Here is a 21312-nt window from a genome sequence, read left to right as displayed (position 1 = left end):
ACACGGTTAATTGAGGATTGTTCCTCCTGGAAACTGGGGGACAAAAGGCCCAGTGATTCGAGAAACCAGAACAACCGTCGGGCCACCATCTTTTCGAGCAGTTTTCAGAGCACACTGATGAGGCTAATCGGTCAGTAGCTGTAAATGGATGTCTGGATTTTGCCTGGTTTAAGGATAGGGATACTATCTTGACCCTGAAAAGCAAAAATACTTTCTGGCCAGGTTTGAGTAACATTCACATGTTGGATGATGAACTGAACCAGGGCCTGAGGCCACACTGTTTGATGCGTCAAGAGCCTGAAAGAGTTCCTGATCAGAGAAAAGTTCATTATATAATCAATCTTGACCAGGGGGGGGGGGGGGGAGATAGGGAGGTGTCTTCAACATGTCTTATGTATTTTTTTAAAAAGAAAGAAAGAGAGAGATGGGGGGGGGAGAGAGAGAGAGAGAGAGAGAGAGAGAGAGAGAGAGAGAGAGACAGAGAGCTATATTGCTATGTTGTGGGATTCATATGAATGGTTCAAATCTTATCTTTGTAACAGGCACCAAATGGTAAAGATACAGGGAAAGTTTACTCATCAGAATACCAAAGAGTCGGATACGGGGTGCCACAAGACTCCCTGCTGGCACCACTGCTGTTCTTAATATTTATAAATGGCATGCCAAGCCATGTATCAGCAGCAGGTACAATATTGTTTGCTGATGACACCAATCTGTCTGTTAAAGCTATGAATGATACTGGCCTTCAGAAGACAGTCACAGTAGCGCAGAAAGATGAAATGTATTGTTTATGGATAACATTTTAATTGTGAATGACAAAGAAAGAGTTTCGGTAGACTTCAGACATAAAACAAACTAGGAGCCACATAACAACAGAACTTGGGCAGTGTAAGATAAAGAAAACCCGTGTCACTAAATTTTTAGGAGTACGGATAGATGAAAATGTAATGTGGGGAAAACATACAGAAATGTTTCTTGCATTAAACATGTAAGTACACCACTGGCCCTATCGTAGACTTTTACGCCAGAGCACAATAGGAACTGGTGGTGGGCAGAAAGATATTTAATCGGCAGAGAGAGTCACTGATCTTTGGAATGTTTTGAAACTCCGTCAGGGAAAAATGAGGGCAAGAAAAAAATGAATGGGTACATTCTCGCAAAGAGAAGTAAAGGGGTAGAAAAGAAAGGTAAAAATATGGCGTATACCCTGGTTCACAAACAGAACAGGGTACAAGACTAACGAAGAAGTAAAAGAAGACAGTTTATTACTAGCACCTGTGCACCAAATGACACTATCCAATTTAGCTAACACACTCAATCTAACAAATATACCAAAATCAAATAGGTCTTAGCTCCTTTACAGGATTCTAAAAGTGGAACTCATTTTGAATACAAAAGCAGAATGATCTAAGTTGTGCAGACAATGTGCTCACATCCAAAGTTCCCACGTCAGTTTTACAATGTTACAGCCAGCAGGTTACTTACCCGACATGGTATTCCTTGTCAGCCCACAACCTCAAATCTCGCGACAGCTTTCTCCAACGACGGCACACTTTCCGTACCACGTCCACTAGCTCAGTGAAAGACAAGTGAGAGAAGATCTTTATCAGTATCTCCTCAGGCAAGTCGTCAATGCTCATACGCCACACTGCAGCGCCTTCTCCCACGTGGCACAGTCCACTGTGCTCAGACACTGAAGCCATTTCACTGTCGAGCCTGCAGTCGGACTACGGTGAGGTGGAAGGCGCCAGGGGAGGTGACGAGCTGTCGAGTGGACGTCTGTCGGATATGCTTGCAGACACTGCAAAAAAACATAAACAGCATTACAAACCCGCACTCACACGGATTTCAGCTACTTCCCACTGTGTTAATGGAACAAATAACAGCAACGACATGCCAACATTATTTGACAACTGTCGCTGAAATCATTTCTTATGGCTGAAACTATTTCAGGACAAGTTAATAGTGTGATATTGAGCCAACAGACCGCTCACATCATTGATGTGATAGAGATATGTGCCTTAAGGAATAACTGACAGCTGACATAATAAAAAACAGAAACACTGCAATATAAATTCCGATGATGTCACAGGATCTCCATTGGCACTGAGAGTCAGGAATGCTGTTCTTTTTAATGCCATCCGATGTAGGTGTACCGTAGGTCTGTAGAAAAGCGTAGCATTCCAAAAGATTGGAAAAGGGCACAGGTCATCCCCGTTTTCAAGAAGGGACGTCGAACAGATGTGCAGAACTATAGACCTATATCTCTAACATCCATCAGTTGTAGAATTTTGGAACATGTATTATGTTCGAGTATAATGACTTTTCTGGAGACTAGAAATCTACTCTGTAGGAATCAGCACGCGTATCAAAAAAGACGATTGTGTGAAACCCAGCTCGTGCTTTTCTCCACGAGACTCAGAGGGCCATAGACACGGGTTCACAGGTAGATGCCGTGCTTCTTGACTTCCGCAAGGCGTTCGATACAGTTCCCCACAGTCAAAGTAAGGGCATATGGACTATCAGACCAATTGTCTGATTGGATTGAAGAGTTCCTAGATAGCAGAGCGCAGCATGTCATTCTCAATGGAGAGAAGTCTTCCGAAGTAAAAGTGATTTCAGGTGTGCCGCAATGGAGTGTCGTAGCACCATTGCTATTCACAATATATATAAATGACCTTGTGGATAACATCGGAAGTTCACCGAGGCTTTTTGCGGATGATGCTGTGGTACATCGAGAGGTTGTAACAAAGGAAAATTGTACTGAAATGCAGGAGGATCTGCAATGAATTGACACATGGTGCAGGGAATGGCAACTGAATCTCAATGTAGACAAGTGTAATGTGCTGCGAATACATAGGAAGAAATATCCTTTATCATTTAGATACAATATAGCAGGTCGGCAAATGGAAGCAGTTAATTCCATAAATTTTCTGGGAATAGGCATTAGCAGTGATCTAAAATGGAATGATCATATAAAATTGATCGTTGGTAAAGCAGATGCCAGACTGACATTCACATGAAGAATTCTAAGGAAATGCAGTCCGAAAACAAAGGAAGTAGGTTACAGTAAACTTGTTTGTCCACTGCTTGAATATTGCTCAACATTGTGGGATCCGAACCAGATAGGGTTGATAGAAGAGAGAGAGAAGATCCAATGGAAAGCAGAATACCTCATTACAGGATCATTTAGTGATTGCGGAAACGTTACGGAGATGATGGATAAACTCCAGTGGAAGACTCTGCAAGAGAGACGCTCAGTAGCTCGGTACGGGTTTTTGTCGAAGTTTCGAGAACATACCTTCATCGAGGAGTCGAGCAGTACCTTGCTCCCCCCAACGTATATCTCGCGAAGAGACCGTGAGGAGAAAATGAGAGAGATTAGAGCCCACACAGAGGCATACCGACAATCTTTCTTTCCGCGAATACGGGACTGGAATAGAAGGGAGAACCGATAGAGGTGCTCAAGGTACCCTCCGCCACACACCGTCAGGTGGCTTGCGGAGTATGGGTGTAGGTGTAGATGTAGATGTACTGAAAATCTGAAAATATAGCCACTGTAAGAAAATAGTGTCTTCACCAGCGACATAAATTTAACTCTGGAATGCACAATACAGTAGCCTATACAAAAAGAAAGCCATCACATTCATTGGCTTTGCCAACGCACAATCAGACTATCATCTTCCAATCTAACTTAGGGCTCAGGTTACACTACTGGTCAGTCTGTCACTACAAATTTCATACCTAGACCTAGAAAAAGCCTTTGATTGTGTGAATGTTGACATCCTATTAGACAAGCTACGGAACATGGGCATTAGAGGCGCTGCTTATGACCTAATAAAGTGTTATGTGAGCATTAGAAAACAGTTTGTTCTGCTTAAAACGGAAAGTGGTGTCTACAAATCAGAGATCGCTTGCATAAAATATGGCGTGCCCCAGGGCTCAGTGTTGGGCCCCCTTCTGTTCTCTATCTATGTAAATGATATTAAATACTGTACTATAAATTCAAAAATTGTTTTGTATGCCGATGACACGTCCATTGTGTGTAAAAAGGAGTTGTGTAATGAACTAGAGGCCAAGTGTAATAATGTGACAAAAGAAATTGTTCAGTTTTTTAATGAAAGCCACTTAAATGTAAGCACCAGTAAAACATGTTTGATGGAGTTTAACAAAAGTAGTTTGAATAATGAAATTAAATTATACATTGTCAACGAATTGGTAAAGAAAGAGTCTAGTGCAAAATTCCTTGGCGTAACAATCCAAAGCAACCTGAAATGGGACACACATATTGACTCCCTAACAACTAAGTTGTCAAAAAATATATTTGCAATCAGTACTATTTGCAAGTTCTGTAGAGACACTGTAGTCCTATGGACTGCATACCGTGCTCTTTTCTCCTCTCACTTGAACTACAGTATTGAAATTTGGGGGGCAACAACCAAACTCATTCTTCAAAAAAGGGGTGTGAGAATAATCTGTGGAGCAAAATATAGGAAATCTTGTCGCAACTTGTTTCCAAAAACTGAGGTGTTAAGTGTTGTAAACACATACATTCTAAAAGCCATATTGCTTCTGAAAAGACTGCACCCGAACACTTATTCAGATTTCGACCAGTACAATACTAGAAATAAAGTTTTTACATTGGCACCCACAGAACAGCACTTTACGAAAAGGGGCCTCAGTACGCAGGTATAAAATTGGCTAATGCACTGCCTAGTGCAGTCATGGCTCTTCCTACAGTTAAATTGAAACACGAGCTTAAGAAACTTTTAGTAAAACACCCTTTCTACACATTAGAAGAGTACCATACTTACATGAAGAACAACAAATGCTTCGTGAAATTATGTGAATAGAAATCAGTAAACATCTTATTGTAATTTTGTTGTAAATTAATGACGTATTCAGAAGAATGTGTCTTGTGTATTGTACAAATAACTTTAATCATTACTGTTTCTTTGTACGTGTGCAGTGTACCATTCGATGTTGAATAAAGCTATTATTATTTCTTTCCTCTCTCAGATGTTATATCTGGTTAAAAATGGAAAGTGACACGGACCTCGATCAAGCGTGACTTCCTTTTAACTGTACGGTATATGTTACATTGAATTTAGGAACGTTCGGGTAACTGAACATCAATAATTACAGATTTCTGTAGTTCTATATATAAGTTTGGATGCAGCTGTATTGCGTTGATGTACTGGTGGATATTGTGTGGTATGACTCCTGTAGTTGATGTATAATTGGTATAATGTTAACTTTATCCTGATGCCACATGTCCTTGACTTCCTCAGCCAGTTGGATCTAATTTTCAATTTTTTCTCCTGTTTTCTTCTGTATATTTGTTGTATTGGGTAGGGATATTTCGATTAGTTGTGTTAATTTCTTCTTTTTATTGGTGAGTATGTGTCAGGTTTGTTATGTGGTGTTGTTTTATCTGTTATAATGGTTCTGTTCCAGTATAATTTGTATTCATCATTCACCAGTACATTTTGTGGTGCATACTTGTATGTGGGAACGTGTTGTTTTATTAGTTTATGTTGTATGGCAAGTTGTTGATGTATTATTTTTGCTACATTGTCATGTCTTCTGGTGTATTCTATATTTGCTAGTATTGTACATCCACTTGTGATGTGATCTACTGTTTCTATTTGTTGTTTGCAAAGTCTGCATTTATCTGTTGTGGTATTGGGATCTTTAATATATGCTTGCTGTAATATCTGGTGTTTATTGTTTGACCCTGTATTGCAATCATGAATCCTTCCATCTCACTGTATATATTGCCTTTTCTTAGTCAAGTGTCGGATGCATCTTGATCAATGTGTGGCTGTGTTAGATGATACAGGTGCTTGCCATATAGTGTTTTATTTTTCCAATTTACTTTCTTTGTATCTGTTGATGTTATCTGATCTAAAGGATTGTAGAAGTGGTTATGAAATTGCAAAGGTGTAGCTGATGTATTTATATAAGTGATTGCTTTGTGTATGTTGCTAGTTTCTGCTCGTTCTATAAAGAATTTTCTTAAATTGTCTACCTGCCCATAATGTAGGTTTATTATGTCGATAAATCCCCTTCCTCCTTTCGTTCTGCTTAATGTGAATCTTTCTGTTGCTGAATGTACGTGATGTATTCTATATTTGTGGCATTGTGATCGTGTAAGTGTATTGAGTGCTTCTAGGTCTGTGTTACTCCATTTCACTACTGCAAATGAGTAGGTAGATATTGGTATAGCATAAGTATTTATAGCTTTTGTCTTGTTTCTTGCTGTCAATTCTGTTTTCAGTATTTTTGTTAGTCTTTGTCTATATTTTTCTTTTAGTTCTTCTTTAATATTTGTATTATCTATTCCTATTTTTTGCCTGTATCTTAGATATTTATAGGCATCTGTTTTTTCCATCACTTCTATGCAGTCACTGTGGTTATCCAATAAGTAATCTTCTTGTTTAGTGTGTTTTCCCTTGACTATGCTATTTTTCTTACATTTATCTGTTCCGAAAGCCATATTTATATCATTGCTGAATACTTCTGTTATCTTTAGTAATTGGTTGAGTTGTTGATTTGTTGCTGCCAGTAGTTTTAGATCATCCATGTATAGCAAATGTATGATTTTGTGTTGGTATGTTCTAGTAATATTATATCCATAATTTGTATTATTTAGCATGTTGGATAGTGGGTTCAGAGCAACGCAGAACCAGAAAGGACTTAATGCGTTTGCTTGATATATTCCACGCATAATCTGCCTTGGCTGTGATGTGATACTATTATTATTATTTCTTTACTTTCTCAGACGTTAAGTCTGGTTAAAAATGGGACGTGACGCGGACCTTGATCAAGCGTCACTTCATTTTAACTGTACGGTATATGTTATATTGCATTTAGGAACTTTCGGGTAATTGAACATGTATCAATAATTACGGATTTCTGTAATTGTATATATAAGTTTGGATGTAGCTGTATTGTATTGATGTAATGGTGGATATTGTGTAGTATGACTCCTGTAGTTGATAGTATGATTGGTATGATGTCAACTTTATTCTGATGCCACATGTCCTTGACTTCCTCAGCCAGTTGGATGTATTTTTCAATTTTTTCTCCTGTTTTCTTTTGTATATTTGTTGTATTGGGTATGGATATTTCGATTAGTTGTGTTAATTTCTTCTTTTTATTGGTGAGTATGATGTCAGGTTTGTTATGTGGTGTTGTTTTATCTGTTATAATGGTTCTGTTCCAGTATAATTTGTATTCATCATTCTCCAGTACATTTTGTGGTGCATACTTGTATGTGGGAACATGTTGTTTTATTAGTTCATGTTGTATGGCAAGTTGTTGATGTATTATTTTTGCTACATTGTCATGTCTTCTGGTGTATTCTGTATTTGCTAGTATTGTACATCCGCTTGTAATGTGATCTACTGTTTCTATTTGTTGTTTGCAAAGTCTGCATTTATCTGTTGTGGTATTGGGATCTTTAATAATATGCTTGCTGTAATATCTGGTGTTTATTGTTTGATCCTGTATTGCAATCATGAATCCTTCCGTCTCACTGTATATACTGCCTTTTCTTAGCCATGTGTTGGATGCATCTTGATCGATGTGTGGCTGTGTTAGATGATACGGGTGCTTGCCATGTAGTGTTTTCTTTTTCCAATTTACTTTCTTCGTATCTGCTGATGTTACATGATCTAAAGGGTTGTAAAGGTGGTTATGAAATTGCAGTGGTGTAGCCGATGTATTTATATGAGTGATTGCTTTGTGTATTTTGCTAGTTTCTGCTCGTTCTAGAAAGAATTTTCTTAAATTGTCTACCTGTCCATAATGTAGGTTTTTTATGTCGATGAATCCCCGTCCTCCTTCCTTTCTGCTTAATGTGAATCTTTCTGTTGCTGAATGTATGTGATGTATTCTATATTTGTGGCATTGTGAACGTGTAAGTGTATTGAGTGCTTCTAGGTCTGTGTTACTCCATTTCACTACTCCAAATGAGTAGGTCAATATTGGTATAGCATAAGTATTTATAGCTTTTGTCTTGTTTCTTGCTGTCAATTCTGTTTTCAGTATTTTTGTTAGCCTTTGTCTATATTTTTCTTTTAGTTCTTCTTTAATATTTGTATTATCTATTCCTATTTTTTGTCTGTATCCTAGATATTTATAGGCATCTGTTTTTTCCATCGCTTCTATGGAGTCACTGTGGTTATTCAATATGTAATCTTCTTGTTTAGTGTGTTTTCCCTTGACTATGCAATTTTTCTTACATTTGTCTGTTCCAAAAGCCATATTTATATCATTGCTGAATACTTCTGTTATCTTTAGTAATTGGTTGAGTTGTTGATTAGTTGCTGCCAGTAGTTTTAGATCGTCCATATATAGCAAATGTGTGATTTTGTGTGGGTATGTTCCAGTAATATTATATCCATAATTTGTATTATTTAGCATGTTGGATAGTGGGTTCAGAGCAAGACAGAACCAGAAAGGACTTAATGAGTCTCCTTGGTATATTCCACGCTTAATCTGTATTGGCTGTGATGTGATGTTATCTGAATTTGTTTGAATATTAAGTGTGGTTTTCCAGTTTTTCATTACTATGTTTAGAAACTGTATCAATTTAGGATCTACTTTGTATATTTCCAATATCTGTAGTAACCATGAGTGGGGTACACTATCAAAGGCTTTTTGGTAATCAATGTATGCATAGTGTAGCGACCTTTGTTTAGTTTTAGCTTGATATGTCACCTCTGTATCTATTATCAGTTGCTCTTTACATCCTCGTGCTCCTTTGCAGCAGCCTTTTTGTTCTTCATTTATAATTTTGTTCTGTGTTGTATGTGTCATTAATTTCTGTTTAATGACTGAAGTTAATATTTTGTAGATTGTTGGTAGGCATGTTATGGGGCGATATTTAGCTGGGTTTGCTGTGTCTGCTTGATCTTTAGGTTTCAGATAGGTTATTCCATGTGCAAGTGTATCAGGGAATGTGTATGGGTCTGCAATGTAACTGTTAAATAATTTAGTTAGATGTGAATGTGTTGAGGTGAACTTCTTTAGCCAGTAATTTGCTATTTTATCATTTCCAGGGGATTTCCAATTGTGTGTAGAATTAATTGCTCAGGTGACTTCATGTTGCAAAATTATGACTTCAGGCATTTGTGGTATCATCTTGTATGTGTCTGTTTCTGCTTGTATCCACCGTGCATGCCTGTTATGTTGTACCGGGTTTGACCATATGTTGCTCCAGAAGTGTTCCATGTCTGTTATGTTTGGTGGATTGTCTGTTTTAATGTGTGTGTTATCTATTGTTTGGTAAAATCTCTTTTGGTTTGTGTTGAATGTTTGGTTTTGTTTCCTTCTATTTTCACTTTTTTTGTATCCTCTAAGTCGTTTGGCCAATGCTTGTAATTTCTGCTTCTTTTCATCTAATTGCTCTATTGCTTCTTGTTGTGAGATTTTACCTAACCTTTTTCGTTTTTTGTCTGATATTTCATTTCTTATAAATTGTGTTAGCTGTCCGATGTCTTTTCTCAGTTTTTCTATTCTGATCTGTAGCCTGTGTTGCCATGCTGGTTTTGTGGGTTTCTTCTGTGTATTGGTTTGTTCTGATCTCTGCCTAGTGTGTATATTTAGTGTAGTGAGTGCTCCTATATAAACCAGTAGTTGTAACTCTTCCATAGTTGTATTTTCATTTATTTTGTTGTGTATGATTGTGTTGATAGTTTTTATTGTTGTTTCGACTTGTGGGTTATTTGGCGGTCTATGCAAGAATGGTCTGATGTCTGTATTTGTGTCTTTGTATTCTATATATGTCAGCTGAAATTTCTCTTCTATATCTAACACGTGTGTCTCTTCGTGTTCTATTTGTGCTTGTTCTGGTGGCTGTCTTAAGATTTCGTTTTCCTCTGATTGTTTAATTGATGCGTGTTGGTCTTTGTTTGTTTGCTCTGGGATGTTTGAGTCCATTACTGTATTTTCTTCTTCTTCTGATTGCACATTATTTTGTTCCAGTATTTCTTGTACTTGTTGTTTGATGTTTTCTAATTCTGACTGGGGTATCCTGTTATTTTTTATTATTACACGGATCTGATCAGCTAGTCGTTGTTCTGTTAAAAATTTTAATTCCGGGTATCTGGTAATAAATGTTGTGTATACTTGTGATCTGTATCCAGTTGTGTTGGTTCCTAGGTTTGTTGCTTGGTAATAACAGAACATGAGGTGTCGATTAACTTCATCTGACCATCTCATCCTCTGTCTTTGTTTTCCTTCTAGGGTGGTTGCAGGAAGCATATCCTGCAAAACACCTCTATTTGGATTTAAATCATTTTCCAGTTGGCTAGCAGTGTTGTTACCATTGTGGGCGGGCATAGGGTTCAAGCGTCGTCCCCGACCATGACGGCGCTTGTCCGAGGCTTCTTTAGTTCTGTCCTGAACCAAGTAATCACACTAAAAGGGGGGTTAGCCCTATTAGTGGTTTGTTCTTTTCGTCGCCTTTTACGACTGGCAGAACATACCGGAGGCCTATTCTTTTCCCGGGCCTCCACGGGGTTTATTATTATTATTATTATTATTATTATTATATTATTATATTATTTAACAGAAACAGAATTTTCTGGCGAGACATTCGACAGGTTCGCTAACTCGGACAAACAATCGGCTTCCGACATAACCCAGACCTCCGCTACATTACAGCACAGTTCGTCACGGTAACCCCGTCCATGAGATCATTGCTGCCAACGGATTGTCACCTCCACTGTTCCTACAACACTTACGAGTCAAATGATTACGACCACTGACCACCGCGACATCCGTTGCTGCCTGGTGGCATTGTGGGCATACGATGTGGTAACAAAAGTATACAAGTGGGGCAGACACGTAGAGAAGATACGAGTTGCAAATGGGGAAAGCCATTCAGATAAGTGACTCTGATAAAGGGTAGATTACTACTACGCAGTGCCTGTGAAAGAGTATCTCGAAAATGGATAAGCTGATCAAATGTTTACACGCCACTGTCTCGAGCATCTACAGAAAGAGGTAGAAGGACAGTGAAACTAGCACTAGGCACTAAACGGTTGGACATCCACTACTCATCAGAGAACATGGGCAGGATAGGTGGTGAGCTGTGGCGTCTCGGCCAAACGAGCACAATGTCGGTGCACACACGAGTGTTTCATCGTACATTATCGATCACGATGTTACGCAGCAGACCATCCGTACGTGTTCGTACTTTAACCCGACAACATTGTCAATTACACTACTGGCCATTAAAATTGCTACACCAAGAAGAAATACATATGATAAACTGGTATTCATTGGACAAATATATTATACTAGAACTGAGATGTGATTACATTTTCACGCAATTTCGATGCATAGATCCTGAGAAATCAATACCCAGAAGAACCACTTCTGGCCGTAATAACGGCCTTGATACGCGTGGGCATTGAGTGAAACACAGCTTGAATAGCGTGTACAGGTACAAGTGCCCATGCAGCTTCAACACGATACAGTTCAGTTCATTAAGAGTAGTGACTGGCATATTGTGATGAGCCACTTGCTCGGCCACCACTGACCACACGTTTTCAATAGGTGAGAGATCTGGAGAATGTGCTGGCCAGGGCAGCAGTTGAACATTTTTTGTATCCAGAAAGGCCCGTACAGGACCTGCTACATGCGGTCGTGCATTATCTTGCTGAAATGTAGGGTTTCACAGGGATCGAATGGAGGGTAGAGCCACGGGTCGTAACACATCTGAAATGTAACGTCCACTGTTCAAAGTGCCGTCAATCCGAACAAGAGGTGACCGAGACGTGTAACCAATGGCACCCCATACCATCACGCCGGGTGATACGCCAGTATGGCGATGACGAATACACGCTTCCAATGTGCATTCACCGCGATGTCGCCAAACACGGATGCGACCATCATGATGCTGTAAACAGAACCTGGATCCATCCGAAAAAATGACGTTTTGCCATTCGTGCAACCAGGTTCGTCGTTGAGTACACCATCGCAGGCGCTCCTGTCTGTGATGCAATGTCAAGGGTAACTGCAGCCACGGTCTCCGAGCTGATAGTCCATGCTGCTGCAAACGTCGTGGAACTGTTCGTGCAGATGGTTGTTGTCTTCCAAACTTCCCCAACTGTTGACTCAGGGATCGAGACGTGGCTGCACGATCCGTTACAGCCATGTGGATAAGATGCCTGTCATCTCGACTGCTAGTGATACGAGGCCGTTGGGATCTATCACGGCGTTCTGTATTACCCTCCTGAACCCACCGATTCCTTATTCTGCTAACAGTGATCGGATCTCGACCAATGCGAGCAGCAATGTCGTGATACGATAAACCACAATCGCGATAGGCTACAATCCGACCTTTATCAAAGTCGGAAACGTGATGGTACGCATTTCTCCTCCTTACTCGAGGCATCACAACAACGTTTCACCAGGCAACGCCGGTCAACTGCTGTTTGTGTATGAGAAATTGGTTGGAAACTTTCTTCATGCCAGCTCGTTGTAGGTGTCGCCACCGGCGCCAACCTTGTGTGAATGCTCTGCAAAGCTCATCATTTGCATATCACAGCATCTTCTTCCTGTCGGTTAAATTTCGCGTCTGTAGCACGTCATCTTCGTGGTGTAGCTATTTTAAAGGCCAGTAGTGCACATGTGCAGTGGCCGCGGGACCGTCGGGGTTCGACTGACGATCGATGAAACGTGTCAGCTCTTCGGGTGAATCACATTTTTGGTAAACAACGGTCATGTCCACAAATGCCGCCATCGAGGTGAACGGCGGCTCAGAATGTGCAGCGCACCACGGACGCGGGCTGGTAGGACCAGCGTTATGCTCTGGGAGACATTCTCCCGCATTTGCTCAGCACCTGTGGCAGTAATCAAAGGCACTCTGACAAATGCAAACCACCTGCATCCCTTCACGCTAGATGTCTTCCCCAATGGCGGTGTTATCTTTCTGCAGTATAGTTGTCCGCATCTCGGAGCCAGAACCGTGGAACAGGAATTTGAGGAGCATTATAGCTCACATTAATGTCTCGCTGACCAAATTCGCGTCATGGAAATCCTACGTGTTTTTGTCATTATTAGGCACCACCACCGCGCACACAAATCTGCAGCCCATTATTTGTGCGAATCACGTGACCTGTGCATGAACATCTAGAGCCACAAACCTACCAATAAGCTGTCGGACCCTGGCACGCAGAATCAGTGATGTACTGCATTCCACAGACAGACAAACACGCTATTAAGCAGGTGGTCATAATGTTTTGGCTCTACAGCTGCTAAGAGCTCGCCTCAGCTGCTTCGCGCATCTACCGGGTGATCAAAAAGTCTATAATAAATTTGAAACTGAATAAATCACGGAATAATGTAGATAGGGAGGTACAAATTGACACACATGCTTGGAATGCCATGGGGTTTTATTAGAACCAAAAAAATACAAAAGTTCAAAAAATTTCCGACAGATGGCGCTTCATCTGATCAGAATAGCAATAATTAGCATAACAAAATAAGAAAAAGCAAAGATGATGTTCTTTATAGGAAATGGTCAATATGTTCACCATCATTCCTCAACAATAGCTGTAGTCGAGGAATAAAGTTGTTCAAAAAATGGCTCTGAGCACTATGGGACTCAACTGCTGAGGTCATTAGTCCCCTAGAACTTAGAACTAGTTAAACCTAACTAACCTAAGGACATCACAAACATCCATGCCCGAGGCAGGATTCGAACCTGCGACCGTAGCGGTCTTGCGGTTCCAGACTGCAGCGCCTTTAACCGCACGGCCACTTCGGCCGGCAATAAAGTTGTGAACAGCACTGTAAAGCATGTCTGGATTTATGGTGAGGCATTGGCGTCGGATGTTGTCTTTCAGCATCCCTAGAGATGTCGGTCGATCACGACACACTTGCGACTTCGGGTAACCCCAAAGCCAATAATCGCACGGACTGAGGTCTGGGGACCTGGGAGGCCAAGCATGACGAAAGTGGCGGCTGAGCACACGATCATCACCAAACCACGCGCGCAAGAGATCTTTCACGCGTCTAGCAATATGGGGTGGAGCGCCATCCTGTATAAACATCGTACGTTCTTCAGGCGTTTATCAGCCAGGCTGGGGATGATGCGATTCTGTAACATATCGGCGTACCTCTCACCCGTCACGGTAGCAGTTTCAAAACCAGAATCACGCATATCCTCGAAGAAAAAAAGCCCGATAATGTTAGATGTGGTAAATCCAACCCATACCGTGACTTTCTCGTCGTGCAATGGAGTTTCCACGACAGTTCTAGGATTTTCGGTAGCCCAAATTCTGCAGTTGTGGGCATTGACAGACACTCGGAGCGTGAAATGAGCTTCGTCGGTCCACAACACGTTACTCGACCAATCATGTCCATTATAATTATCCGGGATGTTATGCCGTGGTCGGTTGATGAATTCTGTGTCGATTCCCAACGTTTCGTCTCCGACTGCGGGAGACATCTTCAAGGGGGTCCGTAGCTGGCCGGCCGGTGTGGCCGTGCGGTTCTAGGCGCTTCAGTCTGGAACCCCGTGACCGCTACGGTCGCAGGTTCGAATCCTGCCTCGGGCTTGGATGTGTGTGATGTCCTTAGGTTAGTTAGGTTTAAGTAGTTCTAAGTTCTAGGGGACTGATGACCACAGATGTTAAGTCCCACAGTGCTCAGAGCCATCTGAACCATTTTTGGTCCGTAGCTCGATGGAAGGTCCAACACACCCGCTGGCTCGCTACTGACTGCCGCTAAATTCCGTGTCCGCGCGCTCCCGCGCCGCGGCGTGACGTCACGTGTTTTGGAAACGTCAGTGCAATTGGCCGCTGTCCGTCGCCGTTGCCATCACCCAGTAGTGGACGGGTGGTACACATCTTCCTCAACACCGGCATCCATATACCGTTTAATTTCACGCCCTCCTCCTTTCGGTTGAAATTATTTGGGTGTTTAGCGATTTCGATTGCCTCCCTGTAGAGCCTTTCGTAATACCCGCTTGTGGCCGCTAGTACTTGCGTCTCCTCTAAACGAATAATTATACTGGACATGATATTTCCGGCCGTGAAAGTCTACATTTTAGTAACTCAACCAATCGTCATCTTCCGGCATCTTTTGAAACGCCCACACCGCAAATGCCCTCCGCTTCACTAAATCGCCAGGTAACAGGTGCCCTTTCGAATCCCCTTCCTATGGCGATAGGATCGTAACGCTGAACTAGCACATTCCCCGTTCTGATAATACAGCTTCACTAAAAGTGCCTTTTCAGGTAACGTCAACATGCTGCGACTGCTGGCGCATCAGATTCTCAGACTCTCATTACAGCTCCTTTTATACACGATTGTCATGCGCAGTCACTGATGTTTCGCTGTCCAGCGCCATCTGTCGGACATTTTGTGAACTTCGTTTTTTTTTTGTTCTAATGAAACCCCATGTCATTCCAAGCATGTGTGTCAATTTTTACCTCTCTATCTACATTATTCCGTGGTTTATTAAGTTTCAAATTTATACCGACTTTTTGATCACCCGGTACTTCGAGCAGTCACTTAACGCGTTCCCTATAGGCTACCTCTCCCCGCCAACGACGCCACACCTCTGTAGTCGATTATTGTCTCACCTGCACCTGTTGGCACTCTACAACTGAAAGCTGCCAACAGTGCTGTCAGCTATTGGGGATACTTTGGTGACTCTACCACAGTAAACGTACTAATCTGAGCCACCACCCACACGAAATGAACAACACGAGGTACACAGGTAAAGAGCTACTACCGGAACTGAAGCTGTGAAGGCAAGTCGCGAGTCGCGAGTCACGCTCGGATAGCTCAGCAAGCACAACACCTGCTCGAAGAAAGTGGAGGTCCCAGGTTGCAGTCACGACTTGATCCACAGTTTAGATCTGCCAGGAAATATCGGTGACAACATATTATAAACAACAACTAGAATTGAAACACACAAACAAAACACCCTAGGCACCAGTTACGTAAGGTATGACACCGCACTTCACTTCAAACATTATGGAATTCGTGATGGGACAATCTACTGGTTTTAACCACCACTTTGCCAGTCGGCCGCGCTGGATTAGCCGATCGGTCGAAGGCGCTGCAGTCATGGACTGTGCAGCTGGTCCCGGCGGAGATTCGGGTCCTCCCTCGGGCACGGGTGTGTGTGTGTTTCTCCTTAGGATAATTTAGCTTAAGTAGTGTGTAAGCTTGGGGACTGATGACCTTAGCAGTTGAGTCCCATAAGATTTCACACACATTTGAATATTTTACCCGTCGATTTTTTCTTTCGGTCGGTTTTTTCAGTCGAGTGCAAGACCAGAATGTCGCGGCTAAGGCCCCCGCAAACGATCAAATGTGTTTGACAAAATCGTTATCTGACTACGGATTTGCCAAGCAAGCCCGTATCGGATTTTGAGGCATTGTAGCACAACACGCCGAAAAGACAATGACGTCTCTCGGATTGGCCTTCAATGCGCTGCAGCGCTGAAACCGCACATTTGCGCGATGAGCAAGTAAATCCATCAGTACGGCACAACAGCATCGCAAAGCGTGGCGTCTGGATTGCCTGGACGATGTGGCTTTGTTGACGCAATCTGAGCACAGGACACGTGATCCAGTTGGCCAATTACAGCGAGCACAGAAGACGTGAACCGACCAGGCAATGGCAAAGTGACTGTTTCGTCTCGCCCGCACACACAAATTAATACACATACAGCAGCTACAGAAATAACTAGAGCTATGGCTTCTTATATAATTTTGGTTCCGCTTTTTTCCGTCATGTGTTTAGCCTGGGACGTAAGAAGACATGTTAAACGGTCACCAACGAAGCAATCACATTGCTACTCTTGTATGTAGAAATCTTTTTCATCCCGAATATACAGGGTGCGTCAAAAAAATGTATAAGACGACATGTGAAACTGTCACCAATGAAGTAATCACATTGCTACTCTTGTATGTAGAAATCTTTCCCATCCCGAATATACAGGGTGCGTCAACAAAATGTATACACACTTTGAACTGTTATAGTAAATTTATTTCCCGTTCTACAAGGTTTAATATATGTGAGAAAGTAATGTTATGTTTCTTCAACAGGTGGCAGCAGTGGCAAGGAACTACCTGCAACATGGCGGACGTGCGTTTGAGCTTCGAAGCACGGAAGCAGATAATTAAGTGGCACTGGAAGTTTGAGAATGTAGCTGCGGTTCGAAGACAGTGGAGAAGTGACTATGGTACAGAACCACCTCCAAGGTTAACAATTACACGTCTACGAGAGAAATTCGAAATTCGTGGAACAGTGTGTGATGTGCATAAAGGTCGATCAGGGCGACCTCGTACAGCTACAAGTGATGATTCCCCACAACTGCGGTCTCGCAACTGTTTCAGCGTTCACCTCAAAACTCTTCGAGGCAAGCGGCACGTGAGAGTAATGTAAGTGCTGGTAGTGTGCAACGCATTCTGAAGAAAGGCAAGTTTCGTGTGTACATTCCGAGGCTGCTGCAACAGCTAAGTGACGACGATCCAGATAGAAGGTTAGAATTTTGTGATGGGTTGAGGAGATGGTGAGACGTGAACCGGGATTTATGGGTAGCATAATTTGGTCGGATGAAGTCCAATACAAACTCAATGGAGCTGTCAATAGCCACAGTTGCGTGTACTGGGCTGAAGATAATCGTCACATTACAGTTGAAAAGGCTGTGAATTTGCCTGGTGTAAATGTGTGGTGTGGTTTTTCTGCAAGGGGACTCATTGGGCCTTTCCACTTTGAAGGTACTGTTACTGGAGAAACGTACCTAACAATGCTTGCTGACTCCATGTTCCCTGCCATTCGTGCATTATACGGTAATGATGAGTTTTATTTCCAACAAGATGGCGCCCCGCCGCACTATCATAGGGACGTACGAGCATACCTGGATCACGATGTGCCAGGCCAGTGGATAGGACGCAGGGGACCAATCCAGTTTCCTGCAAGCTCTCCACACCTCACGCCGCTGGATTCCTTCTTACGGGACACAGTAAAAGATGAGGTGTACAAACGTAAACCAAGTAACCTGGACACACTTTGGAATGAGATTCAGGCGGTGTGCGCAGAAATCTCTTTGGACACTTTGGTACAATGTACGGAGTCAGTGGTGACTCGTACTCAGAAATGTATTGATGCTGAAGGCCACTAGTTTGAACATTAATCATATTTGCAAAAGTACATTTATTTTTCCAATTGGACTTTAAGTTTTCAGAAATTTAACATTGTAGGCCGGGAAATAAATTTTCTATGACGCTTCAAAGTGTGTATACAGTTTTTTGACGCACCCTGTATAATGATTTTGATTTCGCGATTCCTGAGGGTGTGTCACGGCTTGGACATAATAACAGAACTTAATCCTAGAACATTAAAGGGGGACGGTGACGAGGGGGGGGGGGGGGGGAGTGGGACACATGACACTGACATTACTAAAACGTTCAAATGTGTGTGAAATCTTATGGGGCTTAACTGCTAAGGTCATCAGTCCCTAAGCTTACACACTGCTTAACCTAAATTATCCTAAGGACAAACACACACACACCCATGCCCGAGGGAGGACTCGAACCTCCACCGGGACCAGCCACACAGTCCATGACTGTAGCGCCTTAGACTGCTCGACGGACATTACTACTAACCATCTTAAATTTTACTATTCTTATTTTATTCGAAGGAACTCATAATTTATAGTTTACGCACTAATTAATTACAATTATAAGGTCTCCATCGGTTTGTTACATACAAAATGTCCTGTTTTACACCGTATACTGACGATCGTACTGCTAAGAGTGTTGACGGGAACCACGTTGGTGCCAACTGCAACCGTCAGTTCTAGGAGGGTTCAGTGATCTTGGGTTACATTACTGGCAGTGAAGCTGTGACTTTTGCATTTTTTGTTGTTACACGTACTTGGCTGTTCTACGAATAGGTCGCGATTTGCAGGGGCGCGATTAAGCTCTTTTTGGCTGTATTTTCCGAATTTCTCGCGATTTCCTGTACTATTGTTAAGCCGGGGCATATGATCACAGCCTGAATCGGCAGCAAAAATCTGGCTTTGGTGACAGACTGATCTGTAGCGTGTAGCCAGAGGTCTACGTACAGTTGGAATACAACAGTCTGGTTGTGACTTGGCGCAGCGAAATTTCGAAAAAGGACTCACCAATGGCCGTGAAATCTCAGGAAACTGTCAGTGGAATTCAGGGAGGGCCGAGCTAAAAAACGCTTCCTTGAGCCCACTGAATTTCTGATGAAGTAAGAGTGGTTCAGAATAATAAAAGGAAAGATCCTCTCTGGAACGACGATCGTTAGTGACTGCTTCAGTTAATACAACACTCTAGTCGGCACTGTAGGTTTTCAGCAGGTCAGAGTGAACCATAGTCTGAACTTTACAGATACGTAAGAGCGTTCCGTCCACACACAGAACGTGGAGAGAATGAAGTGGGACTCCAGAGGTGCCATTCCACAAAACGACAGAGAGACCAAATATTTCCAGGGTTACCTAGCTGAGTGTATGTTCTGTCGAGTACATAACCAAAAATAAATATTACATCACTTTTTTGTTGAAGCGGGTACAATTTACCCTTCCAGCGGAATTAAGAAACAGGAAGTCTTTTGAAGAATGTTGCAAGCACAAGTCGCGACTACAACTCACTGCCTTTTTGGGGAAACCGACGCCTTCAGTTTCCTCGACATTACAGGTATGTTACAGCAGCATTTTGCTAGGTACTGTACGTTTTGTACAGTACACTGGACTATCCACTTTATTTGTGTTTCAGTTTTAACAATTTTTTTCGTCGATTGTGTGTACGCGCGTTGAGAATGAGATGATATGATTGGCTGATTACATAACGTGTAATGTACTCTCATTCTATGTTCTGATTGGTTGAAGCTATGACGTGTCCTCTGCCCAGACTGTAGAACAAAAACACACCGTACAGTGCAATCTCGCTTTCACATTTTCCGAAGTTATAGTCCCGCATAGACCAGATAGGTAGTGCTGTATTTGGTGGATTTCGTATTTATACATGCTTATCACGCAAATATGCGGTTTCGGTGCTACAGTGCGTTATAGATCTATCCAAGATAGTCCTGTTTTTCTAGGTTTGTTGGGCTACAGTGCCTGAAAGTGCGATACCGACAGACGAGGTGTGTTCAAAAAGTAAGGCGACTTTATATTTTTATGAAAAAACACTTATTTATTCATCAGTATTCATGCTGTCCCCTTCAGAGTAATCCCCTTTGATACAATACACTTGTGGCAGCGCTTCTTCCAATCCTCGAAGCACTTCTCATAAGAACTTTTTGGTACAGCCTTGAGTACTTCCAGCAGTGCAGTTTTTATTTCCTCAATCGTTGAAAATCTTCGTCCTTTTATAGGTCTCTTCAGTTTTGGGAACAGGAAAAAGGTCGCAGGGAACCAAATCCGGTGAATATCGTGGCTGAGGAATGACTGTCGTGTTGTTTTTGGCCAAAAAATCTCCCAGAAGCAACGATGAATGAACAGGTGCACTATCGTGGTGCAAAAGCGGTGAATTGTTTTTCGTCAAATCCGGACGTCAAGGCAATACCCATTGACCGTGCGACCTTGAGGCAAAAATTCACGATGCACTGCGCCACTGTGATTGGAAAAAAAAGAAAACAGTGAGCAGCAGAACTTTGACATTTGATCGGACTTGGCGTGCTTTGTTCGGCCTTGCCTCTCCGGGATGCTTTTCCATTGGGACGACTGGGCTTTGGTTTCGACGTCACAACAGTAAACCCATGTTTCGTCACCAGGTATGACCCATTTCAGCAAATCAGGATCATCATTATCGGAAGTCAAGAGCTCCTGAACGATGCTCAAACGACGGTTTTTCTGAACAAAATTGAGAAGTTTCGAAACAAACTTCGTTAACACTTGTCTCATGCCCAAAATATCCAAAAAACAACTGCATGACACGAGCCGACCGATATGCCAACATCCTCAGCAGCTTGTCTTACGGTAATTCGACTATCTTCCAAAACAATTTTCTTCACAGCTTCGACGTTATCATCTGTTGTTGATGTGCTGAGGGGGCCAGAGCGAGGTTCGTCAGTGGCATCTCGGCTATCTTGGAAAAGCTTGTACCACTTGTAAACTTTTTTGTTCACTTAGAGCAGACTCACCGTATGCCACTGTCAACATCTGAAGTTTTTTAGACCACTTGATTCCATTTTTCATAAAAAAATTGCTTATACAAATTCTTTGCTCCATTTTTTGTAATAATCGGAAATAGTCGAGCACACTAAAACACGTCTAACCTTTCTATCTGTCAAAAACAAACT

General features: G+C 42.1%; 1 protein-coding gene across 1 annotated transcript in view; it reads right to left on the bottom strand.

Moving 5' to 3' along the window:
- LOC126419750 (uncharacterized) overlaps positions 1–21312 on the bottom strand; it is a 123684-nt gene that overhangs the window by 69971 nt on the left and 32401 nt on the right. The window contains exon 2 of the mRNA XM_050086926.1: positions 1486–1801. Within this exon, the coding sequence (XP_049942883.1) occupies positions 1486–1703 (218 nt within the window). The 5' untranslated portion in view covers positions 1704–1801. The remainder of the gene's footprint in view (positions 1–1485; positions 1802–21312) is intronic.

Source organism: Schistocerca serialis, chromosome 9 (assembly GCF_023864345.2).
Source record: "Schistocerca serialis cubense isolate TAMUIC-IGC-003099 chromosome 9, iqSchSeri2.2, whole genome shotgun sequence".
Lineage (NCBI taxonomy): Eukaryota > Metazoa > Arthropoda > Insecta > Orthoptera > Acrididae > Schistocerca > Schistocerca serialis.
Note: the sequence above shows the minus strand (reverse complement) of the source record. Positions and strands in the feature narration are given on the sequence as shown.